Genomic DNA, 12,087 nt, shown 5'->3' with positions numbered 1-12,087 from the left:
CAATTCTGCCCTGCTTATATCTGTGTGACACCATGTCTCTGATATCTCAACAATATCTGCCTCTGAAGTCTTGATCAGCACTTCAAATTCGTCAAGTTTATTTACTATACTTCTAGCATTCGTGTACATGAAAGTATACATGCAGCTGTTCTTACTCTTAGTTACCCTAACACAGCCCATGTATTTACTTTTTCCATGATGATTCTCAGCAGTTCTTGAAATCCCCAGCAACTTACTCTCTAGGCTACTGCTCATTACAATAAAAGCAGTGCAAGAATCACTTTTGCCTGTGGCTGTTAATCTTTTAGTCTGTGAATCCAATCTAGCTAGCAGTCTTCCGACCCACCTAACACTGCCTCAATAGCATCAGCAAATATTCTTGCATCCTTTCTATTTAAGTGTATCCCATCCCTGTAGAAGCAGTCTCTTCTGTTAGCAAGCAGAGACCATGATGAAAAAAATTCTACCCTCTGAGCCTTGCACATTCTCTCTAGGGCCGAATTGATTGACAAGGCACTCATCATATACTCCTTCCTATCGTGTCTGGGCAGAATTGCAGACACTTTCAGATTTAACCCTAACTCGCAACTTTTTTTCAGTATTGACTTGTACTTGTAAGAAAATCAGCAGATCTCTTACTCTTAAGGTCATTAGTGCCAACATGTACAACAATATCACCTTTTGTGCCCTTAAAAGCTGATACCTGCTCTAAAACGTTATCAACTTTTGTCACTGGCAGACTACCCTGGTCCTGTTCCATCTAATCTTTTTGCATAATATATTTCCTGCCTCCTTAACAATAGAATCACCAACAATAACTGTGGAACCAATGCATTCTGCCTTGGCAATTGTTGCTGTGTTGCCTGATGCACAGGAGTGAGGTCTGGCGTTCAGATGGGAAGCTGAGAGCTTGATGGGCCCTTCACATTACTTTCTTCGAGGGCACTTACCCTAAAAATAGAGCAACCTCCCATGAGGGAGGAAGTAAAATGCTTTGCTAATATCCAAATAAACTAGGTTGAAATTATTCTCTAAATCCAGCTCATGAATAACTGCATCAAAATAGCCTACTTTGTTAGATAAGCATGATTTACCCTTAACAAAACCATGTTGTGTTTCCTTCAGAATGCCATCTCTCTCTAAATGTCTCTTGATTGCACTCTTAATCACTATCTTTAAAATTTTTCCTACCACTTTAGTCAAACTAAACAGTCTAGTTAACAAAAAGTAGAAGATCCACACAGTGGGACTTTTAACAGCTGCACCACTGTGTACACCATATCACTCAATATATTCAGAAAAAAATGCACCTGGAGATAAGTTGAAGGAGCCCCAAAGCAACCTACTTCATTTCAGTTCAGAAACTAAAATACTTCTAAAATAAATGTATCCATAAAATTTGCATAAAAAAATTAATACACAAGGCAATGCATAAAACAAAAAAACTTGTTAGTTAATGTACACAGTGCATTACATTTCAGGAGCATTATCAAATATTAACCATAATTTATAACAAATTAAGTTAATCCATCGGCATGAAAATTTGTTACAAATATTTCTAAAATATTCTAAGCAGGCATTGAAGTTTTGATCTGGATCAGAGCTACCGTTCCAAATTTATAATAATATTCCTGTTGGGAAACTGGGAAGGAAAATGCTATGAAATCAGAAATGAACTTAGAAACACCCAAGAGGGATGGTTCTAGGATGACAATTTGGTAGCAATCTGCATTTATCTTGTAAATTAAGGCATAAACAAACTTTTGTTTTTGAATAGATTTCTGTGGTGGGGTGGGAGAAATGGAGACTATGATTGATCTTAAAAACTTTCCAGGGACCAAAGAAATATATCCTGAAAATGTGACATCGACTAAACTTTTCTTAATTAAATATGTCTAAACATCTGATAACATATCGCAAGTAGGTAATGTATGAAGCATATTACATCTGATAACATATTACAAGTAGGTAAATAACGAATGTATTTCCATTACAAGTAGGTAAATAATGAATGTATTTCCATTACAAGTAGGTAATGCATGAAGTATGTTACATTTCAGGCACATTATTTTTTTCTTGAAATTAAATTTTTTTTTTTTTTTTTCTGTGATTAACTGAAGTGAAAAGTAAATATCAAAAAAAGTAATTACTAAAATTATAACTTTATAGAACATGTAATAAAATTCTATAGTTCTTGGAACTTAACTGTTCAGTTTAATTACTACAGTATAATATTTATTATTCTATACACCATATAGCCTTTTTTTAAGACACTCTCTCTCTCTCTCTCTCTCTCTCTCTCTCTCTCTCTCCACTCTATATAAAATATATATATATATAAAATATATATATATGCTAGTAGGTTATGCTTTTAATGTGGAGAGAACAGCAGGTAGTGTAATCAACCAATGGGCTAGATAACATAGAAAGGCAGTTATAAAATAACACAATTTGAACCTACAACAAAGAGTCAAAAATATTATAAGTATGTAGTGCTGTATTTCAGATGCTTTCAATGTCATTAACGAGGGCCAGCCATCGAAACCAATCAAAATGCAGCAAAAAGTAATGCCTCTGTTTCTAACATGAAATATACGTAGCACGTGGTAAAAAGATTCCAGGCTTTTTAGTTTATTGTTGATGTTCTGAAGTCATGTTAATTGTAATGCTAACGTATATATCATGGCTGAAAGTCATTACCACTCCTGTATCTATTACTTAAATTCTAAAATATATATATTCCACCCCTATGACTAATTAGCTTCTTAATACAATTATTCTTTACTATATATATATATATATATATATATATATATATATATATATATATATTTCCTTGAAGTTTAATTTATATATATATATATATAAATGTGTTTGTGTGTCTTCACAAGCAACATCGCGTTCGCAAGCCTTACATAAAATGATATGTAGCATCCACACATAGCAATGCCACTGCTCTGTGTCATCAGTGCAATACCACCACTTTGCTTACTGAATGCTTGAAGTAGTGAAAACCATGTTTAGACTCCAAAGCAAAGGTTCGGCAACTCCTATCACTTCAATCATGCAGTACAACTGATGTCTTTTGAAGGTATGGTGGGCATTGTGACGGGGGTACAGCTACTACCACTAGAGAGTCAACCAGACCAAAAACTATAGGTAACTCTCTAAGCAGGCATCTAGATCAGCTAGGGTCTAATCTCACTGCCTCTATTCTGCCAGATAGTGAATGGAAGAGGTCTCAGCTGTGTATGCAGAGAGCACTCTCGAGGCCATGTTTTGTCAAGGAGCTGAGTGTAGTCTTGCCATGTGTTAGCCATATCCAAAAATTTACATTACTTCGTACATGTTATTGCCACTTTTTCTTACTATTACATCATCAATACTCAAACTAATAAAACAAACATCTGCAAAAAAAAAAGATCTAAACATCCAAAATACTTTTTAGCATTAGTAGAGGCATATGATGCAAGAAAGCAAGCTTATGCAGCATCAGCCAAAAACAAAAAAAAACACCCTCCCATTTCACCCCTCCATTTGTTCCAAATGCCTGTCCAGCTCACCCTTAAATTTATTTAGGCTATCAATTTCCACAACAAAAGTCTGTTCCACCAATCAACTACCTGCTGACTACATGCAAATTTCTGGACATCTATTCTACAACTGTCTTTCCTCAATTTGAAACTGTGCCCCCTCACTGCTTAATCTGAGCAAGAGGAAGAAGAATCCATCAGCATTGATTTTGCTCAACCCATTCAAGGCCTTATACACCTCAATCAGATCACCTCGCAGGTGCCTACTCTCCAGGTGCTGAAATTTGCAGAACTTAAGCCTTTCTTGGTAATAGCACCCTTTGTTCCCCTCACCAATATGTTGTGTTGCCCTTCTTTGTACTCATTCTAACAACTCTACATCCTTCCTAAAATGAGGCCTCAAGACCTGTATACAGTACTCTAGGTATGGCCTGATCATTGCCTTGTATAACAGGATAATCACCTCCCTGTCACTGCTATAAAAATTCCTATATATCATTGACAAGACTCCATGACCTGCCCTGGTAGCCCATCTGCACTGCTCAGCGAACATTTATTTGACTGCATAATTAACCTCAGGACTTTTGCACTTTCCACTTCTCTGAGTTCAGTACAACACACACACACACACAGTTGGTACATTTCTCTTTGGTTATTGCTACCCATATGCAGTACTTTGCATTTGTGAACGTTAAACTTCAGTTGCCACTTCTCAGTCCATTTGCCCAACTTATCTAGATCCAGTTGGAGTAGCACACTGTCTTTACTGTTGTTAACAACCCTGCCAACATTTGTATCATCTTCCAACTTGGCCATTAAATATCATTGATAAATATACAAAACGACAATGGGCCCAACACCGACCCCTGGGGACCTCCACTAATAACATTTGTCCACGAAGAGCAGTGTCCATTGATTACCAATCTCTGTTGTCTCCCAATCAACCATCCCTTTATCCATTGTAGCAACTTACCCTTAATGCCATCCCTCTCCAATCAGTACAGCAGTCCCCATGTGCAACAGTATCAAAGGCTTTTCTGAAATCCAAGTACTGTATACGATATAAAAATTATTTCTGGCATTCAGTTCCTTTGTGACCACATAGTATCTAAACAAATTGGTCAGACAACAATTATTACTGCAGTCTTCTCTAGATGATCCATCAATGCTTCTTTAACCAATGATTCCATTATTTTCCCTGAAACACAAGTTAAACTAACAGGTCTATAGTTACTTGTGTCACCTTTTGAACCCCCTTTGTGAATTGGTGTTACATTTGCACACCTCCAGTACATGGGGACCTCTCCTGAGTCCAAGGAAGCCTTTAGCCAGAGGGTAGTTGGTTAGTGGAACAGACTTCCATCCTTGTTGTGGAAGTTGATAGCCTAAATAAATTTAAGGCTGAGCTGGACAGGTATTTGGAATGAACAGAGGGGTGAAATGGGAACGGGTTTTTTTTTTTTTTTTGGCTGATGCTGCATAAGCTTGCTTTCTTGCATCATATGCCTCTACTAATGCTAATAAAGCTCTCGTTATTATGGCTAACGGTTTGCTTACTTCCTCTGCTGTCTCCTTTAATATAACTGGATAGATCCCGTCACCCCAGGTGCCTTTTTTGTGTTTACCTTCAACAATTTCTCCTCCACTTTGCTCTCAGTTATTACAAAATCACTTAGCTCCCTGTTAGAGTTTAATAAATGTCTGGCACTCCCCTCATTGAATAACTCCTCAAGTGTGAATGTAGATGCAAAATAAATAATTCATTTTATCAGCTACCTAAGCATGATCACTAATAGTAAACCTATCTATGTTAAGTGTTCCAATCTGATTCATCCCTTTCCTTCTAGAGTTTACATAAAAGAGTAAACATAGTTTACTGTTACTGTTTTTCTTTGCATCCTTTGCCAAAGATTTCTCGTAATCTGCCTTCGCCTGCCTAACCTCCTTTGTGACTTAATTGCAGACTAGTTTATACCTGCCACAGGCTTCTGTGCCACCTGATACTTTATATGCATCCCATACATTTTTCTTCTCTGCCACTCATTAATTCATCTGACATCCATTTAGGCCTAAACCTTGAACAGTATTTCTTATTTGGAATGAAAAGCCTAGTAGCCTCCAAAATTAAGTCCCTGAAGGCTTCCCATTTAGAATTCAACATTGGTAACATCATCAGTTCATTACACTGTACAGAATTTAAAACCTGTCTGAGACTCTTGTAGTCACCTTTATGAAAGCAAAATCTTTAAGTAATTCCAACATCAGTACATTGTGATCACTATCACCCAGTGATTCCTTTATCTGCAAATTCTTAATACATGAATAATCACTGTCGATAATCAGATCAAGAGTAATACTCCCTTTGGTTGCTTCTCGAACATGTTGCTGTAGAAAACAGTCATCCAATAAATCCACAAAAGTCTTGCTAGTGTGAGAGTGACCAACCCACAAGTTCCAGTCAATATCTGGGAAGTTAAAATTCCCCATTATAAGACATTCTGATTTACTGGCCCACTCTATTTCTCTGCACAATTGCTCATTATACTCATCAGATTCATTAGGCCTATAACACACACCTACTCTCATTTTTTCCTTTCCCATTGCTTACACCAAACTGACTCAATGCTGCATTGTCAACCAACATCAATTGGATGCATTTCCTTAGATTTTGTGTGTTACTTAACTAACAGCATAATCCCTCCTCCCTTCCTGTCCTGTCTATCCTTTCTGTACACATTGTACTCCCCAAATTCCAATTCCTTTTAGTCTGTGTATCCCCCCAAGCTAGCAGTTTTCCGACCCACCTAACACTGCCTCAATAGCATCAGCAAATATTCTTGCATCCTTTCTATTTAAGTGTGCCCCATCCCTGTAGAAGCAGTCTCTCCTGTCAACAAGCACAGGCCAGGCTGAAAAAAATTCTACCCCTTGAACCATCTCTACAAGGCCGAACTGATCGACAAGGCTATCATCATATACTCCCTCCTATCGTGTCTGGGCAGAATTGCAGACATTTTCACATTCAACCCTAACTCGCAACTTTTTTTTCAACATTGACCTGTACTTGTTGAGTAAATCTGCAGATCTCTTATTCTTAATGTCATTAGTTCCGACGTGTACAACAATATCACCTTTTGTGCCCTTAAAAGATAATATCTGCTCTACAACGTCATCAACTTTTGCCACTGGCAAACATACCCTGGTCCTGTTCCACCTATCCTTCTTGCATAGTATATTCCCCATCTCTCTGACAATAGAGTCACCAACAATAACTAGTTCATTTGGGACCAGTGCATTCTGCCTTGGAGATTGCCTCTGTGTTGCCTGATGCACAAGAGTGAGATCTGCCACTGAGCTCGGCAGCTGAGAGCTTGATGGACCCCTCGTATTAATTTCTTCGAGGGCATTTACCCTACACATCAAGCTCTCGTAGATGCCCATCAGAATGCTGAGTTGGTGCATAATTTCTTAACACTCAACACCTAGCACACACAAAGGCATCCTCCTTGGTTAGATCATGTCCTGTTTTAGAAAGGTCTGCAAACATTTCATATTTCGCACATTTTTTGAGACTGTGATGCATGGAAAATCTCCCCCGTCATTTCTCCCCCAAGTCACAGCACTATCACTAGTCTGTGATCTTTGCTTCGTAGCTCTAGTCTGGGTCATGATTTCCATTTAAATACAATTTAATTAACAATGAAATTTAATAAGATTAATAATATTTTTGATTAATTGATAATACTATACTAAGCTAACAGATTCCTAATATAGTGCTTCGTATTACGCTATCTAGTTTTACTTCATACCTTACACTATCAGTTTGAGATATATACAGGAAACACTTGATTAGTGTGGTTAATGAATCCTTGAAATATACCGCACATATTAAAACCACACTAATCAAACTTAAGAAACAATGGGAATAATTATAATGAATCCTTGAAAATTATGAAATTGTAAAAACATATTTTTTCTTACTCAATACGTACCTATAATGCACTGCATAGTTCTTAAATTATTAAGGAATAAATTTTAAAAAAGATAATATGATTTAAATTTTATTTTTTCCAAAAAAAACTTATCTAACTTCAATTGAACAGTGGTAGCTTTCTTCCTTTCCTCTATGATTTTGCAATAACAATCAATTTGCTTATCTAACCCTCGACGAACGTTAATGCTTCTCTCTGCATCTGGATCAATCTCTAGTATGAGTTCCTTTGCTTTTTAAAGTGTATTAAATAGTTCAAATTTTTTGAATGAAATTTCTTTGGAAGCAAATTGCTTTTCTTCTGCTTCATTTTCGTCTTCTTCCTCGTATGCATGTTGATGCTCAATTTCAAGAAGATCGTCGTTACTTAAGTCTTTTGAATGCGATTCCAATAATTCTCTTAACGTTTTCTGAATCTACTTCCTCAAAGCCGAGGTCTTTTCCAATTGTAGTAATTTCATCAATAACTTTGTTGACAGGATTAATGAAACTGCAAAAATCATTTGCGCATTCAGGCAAAAGATTCTGCCAGAAGCCGACCGGGCTAGCCGAGTGGGTAAAGTACCTGCTCAACAACCCAAAGGTCGCAGGTTCGATTCCCGCCTCGGGCTTGGATCAAAGTACTGCAAAAACCTTGGGAGGTGCAATATGGCCACAGAAGCCGATGCACCAACAACTACCAAATCAAAAAAAAAAAAAAAAAAAAAAAAATTCTGCCAGACTACTCTCACGCAGCTGTTCGTCATTTCTTCCCACGATTTGTGTATGTTCTCAACTGCTTCTTTAATATCGTAATATTAAAGAAGTTTAATATTAATAATAAAAGAATATGAGTTACCAGAGCAAATTTCAATTTCAGAGTGGTATGGGGTGCTGCTGTCGAGTGTTTTGGAGTCGATTCCCATTCATTTAAGTTAGAAGACCCTGGTGAGTGCGTGTCACGTATTTGCCGCTTCAGGCGCCGTTGTGAGTTGCCAAGCACAGCAAGAAAAAAAACAGCGCACTAATCAAATTTGATTAGTATTTGATTAGATTTGATTTGATTAGTATTAAGGGGATAGTATCAAAAAAATTTTGCGCACTAATTAAAACCGTATTAATCAAGGGTTTCCTGTATATATACATATATGAAACTAATAAACTGTAACCAACAAACTGTAACTAATAAATTACTTATAAGCCAATGCACTGTGACAGCAATGAATGCATTAGGACTATAATGTTTTTTTTTTTTTTTTTTTTTTTGTAGTTGTTGGCGCATAGGCTTCTATGGCCATAATGCACCTCCCAAGGTTTTTTTTTTTTTTTTTTTTGCAGTACTTTGATCCAAGCCCGAGATGGGAATCGAACCCACGACCTTTGGGTTGCCAGGCAGGCACTTTACCCACCCGGCTAGCCCGGTCGGCGGACTATAATGTGTATATATTATGTTGTATATAGTAATTAATATTGAAGACAATCATATATACCCTGATAGATTTATAGAAAACACAACGGATAATGTAAATTTAGTAAAAGGAAGAATAATATACAAAAGAATAAAATAGAACATATAAATTAAAAAATATATATTTTAATATATACAAAACATCACTATTTATCCACAACCTATGTGATTTCTTCCAGGGTCAACCACCCAGACTGAAGGCAAATATTGATCATTACAGAAACAGAAGATTCCTTGTCACTTTTTTGCCTTCAGTCTGGGTGGTTGAGAGTGCCTGCAAGGTAAAAGGTGAACTGAACAGACTACAATATGCAAAAAAAGCCTAGTGAACATAGGTCCTTAAGTGAATCGTGTTCGAGATATTGCACATTTCTAGTTGGGATCCACCACTAACAAGATGAACTGTACAGAGTTGGGATCCACCATTGACTTGTTTGTTTAGGTTAGATTATGCTCATTCTTTCCTTTCCCATCTCTCAATGCTCTGAGACATAGCAGGCATATTAGTACTTTCAAAGGATAGTCAACATGGAAAGAGGTTACAGCAATGAAGAGTTTGGAAGAATAATATAAAGCCAACAGCAGTGCACTTCAGCTGCACGTTTGTACCAAGAAGCATTTCCCTGCTGAAGGCAGCCCAACAGGCACACATTCATCAGGGTACATCAACGCCTTAGAGAACATGGGCGTTTCACACGTGGAGTACGAGCAGGTAGGGCCAGAAGCATAACACCTGATGTTGAGAAAGGGGTGTTAGAAAGAACATCCTGTAACATATAACATCTGTAAAATCCTGTAGTGTAGAAACCAAAAATTAAAAATGTATTATCTTATGTTTGATAAAACCACCCTTAGCAAAGGATTCACAGCTTTTTTCTAAACTAGTGCTCCCATAGTCAGCGGCAGATCTTAACAGAAAATGTGCATTATCTCGAAAACGGTTCATTTGCGACCCGATATTCACTGGGACTTTTTGCTTATTTTAGTTTGTACTTTTTGCCTTTAAATTATTGACCATCATTTTTGAAACACCCTGTATATATTGAAGATTAAAATGAAAAGTATGAAGAAAATTGAAATTGATTATGCACAAAGGTAACTAATAGTTAGAAAGGACCTAGCGGCCATACATAGTAAATAAAAGTAATAGAGACAACAGAAGTAAGTAAATGAAGGTAGTAGAGATAAGAGAAATAGGTAAATAAAAGTTATAGAGATAAGTGAGGTAAGTAGAGTGTGACAGATGAAAGTAAAGAAGAGTAAAAAAAATATATAAATAACAATAATAATAATACATATCTGGAAATAAGTCAATATTATTAAACATAATGTGTCATATTCAAGTGTCCGCCACCAGAATTGCCCTACAGGAAGAGAATATAGTGTCATCTGTTTCTAACATAAAGTCCATGCCATAGCAAAATAGAATAACGTCTAAATATAGTCCATCAGAATTCCATCAGGATCCCATCAGAATTCAGCGTGCTCAACCCATTCAAGGCCTTATACACCTAAATCAGATCACCACGCAGGTGCCTAGTCTCCAGCCACCGCAATTTGCAGAACTTAAGCCTCTCTTGGTAAGAGGATCCCTTCATTCCCCTCACCAATCTTGTTGCCTTCTCTGTACACGCTCAAGTAAATCTACATCCTTCCTAAAATGAGGCCTCCTGTACGCAGTACTCAAGGCGTGGCCTGACAATTGCCTTATGCAGATGGACAATCACCTCCTCCCTGCTAGCAAAATTCCTATATATCATTGACAAAACCCCCATGACCTGCCCTGGCAACCTGTCTGCATTGCTCAGAAAATTTCATATCTGACTGCACAATTACTCCCAGGTCTTTTTCATTTTCTACCACCTTAAGTGTAGTACCACACAGTTGTTACGTTTCTCTGGGGTTACTTCTACCCATATGCAGTACTTTGCATTTGTCAAGGTTAAACTTCAGTTGACAATAATTAGTCCATCTGCCCAAGTTATCTAGATCCTGTTGCAGTAGCACACTGCCATTAACAACCCTGCCAACCTTTGTATCATCTGCAAACTTCGACATTAAGCCTGATATACCTTCATCAATATCATTGATAAATATACAAAACAACAGTGGACCTAACACCGAACCCTGTGGGACTCCACTAATAACATTAGTCCACGAAGAGCAGCACCCATTGATTGCCACCCTCTGTCTTCTCCCACTTATTCAACTTACCCACCAGAAAATGGAGTTTGGGAGAAAAAATATAATCCCTGATCTATTTATACGCAAATTATTTATTTTAAAATATCGATATCAGCTCTGATACATCGTAACAATTATACCGATGTAAAAGCAGCGATATCAATAAAATTTACGTTATCTTCAAAAATGTTTTCCGAAAAATGTATATATTTTTTTTTTTAGTACCGTCACTTTTCTCGCGATGATGCGATATATTTCATGGATATATGATTTCAATTGCTGCACGAAGGGTACAGTACTTATTTCGAAAAAAATTATTTCGAGAGCACTCAGTTAAAACCGCTGCTAAGTTCCTTACCCTTCTGAGGAAAAAATGTAGTTAACAACAGCCAAGACAACTAGCAAAATTATAATAAAATTCCAAGAATAAATGCTTCTTTAGCAACATAAGAAGAATCTTACTATTTAAAACAATGGTCAGCTATAGGATTTGAATGAGCACGTTGCCTGTAATACCGCTTTTGTGGCAACCTTACAACCGCCATTTCCAAAATTATAGTACTCTGTGATTCTTCTCGGCTAAAATTTGGGTACTACTTGTATCCACGTAGTGGACGTGGTCGTAGAGCGAAGTGATTTTACGGTCGAGTTCTGTGATTGGGTGATTATTGTGAGGACGTTTTCTTTCTGATTGTTTTGTGTTGTCGAGGAGGGGTTGCTTAGGAAGGGTGTTTTTTTTTTTTTTTTTTTATGTGAACCCCAAACACGAGAGGTATTAGAACCTATAGTACTTAGTACCGTGCTTGGGTTGGAGGTTGAGAAGACGGAAGCAGATATTCGTTGACATTGGACTTGAACTTCTGTAGATTGCAATTTTCGGGAAATACGTATGAAGGAAGGTTGTTCCAAAAAACGGCAGTTGAATGAATAAA

The 12,087-nt window shown here is 37.1% G+C and overlaps 1 protein-coding gene across 2 annotated transcripts in view; it reads right to left on the bottom strand.

Annotated features, from left to right (window-relative positions):
- LOC150087101 (tRNA (guanine-N(7)-)-methyltransferase) overlaps positions 1-11,746 on the bottom strand; it is a 249,410-nt gene extending 237,664 nt beyond the window's left edge. For both annotated transcript variants that reach the window (XM_090372957.1, XM_090372958.1), the window contains exon 1: positions 11,618-11,746. In XM_090372957.1, coding sequence (XP_090229083.1) covers positions 11,618-11,700 — 83 coding nt within the window. In that variant the 5' untranslated portion in view covers positions 11,701-11,746. The remainder of the gene's footprint in view (positions 1-11,617) is intronic.
- Positions 11,747-12,087: the final 341 nt, after the last annotated feature.

Source organism: Mastigoproctus giganteus, chromosome 4, assembly GCF_048544385.1.
Source record: "Mastigoproctus giganteus isolate SK-2022 chromosome 4, ASM4854438v1, whole genome shotgun sequence".
Lineage (NCBI taxonomy): Eukaryota > Metazoa > Arthropoda > Arachnida > Uropygi > Thelyphonidae > Mastigoproctus > Mastigoproctus giganteus.
The sequence above is the reverse complement of the archived record's forward strand: the minus strand, read 5'-3'. Positions and strand labels throughout refer to the sequence as shown.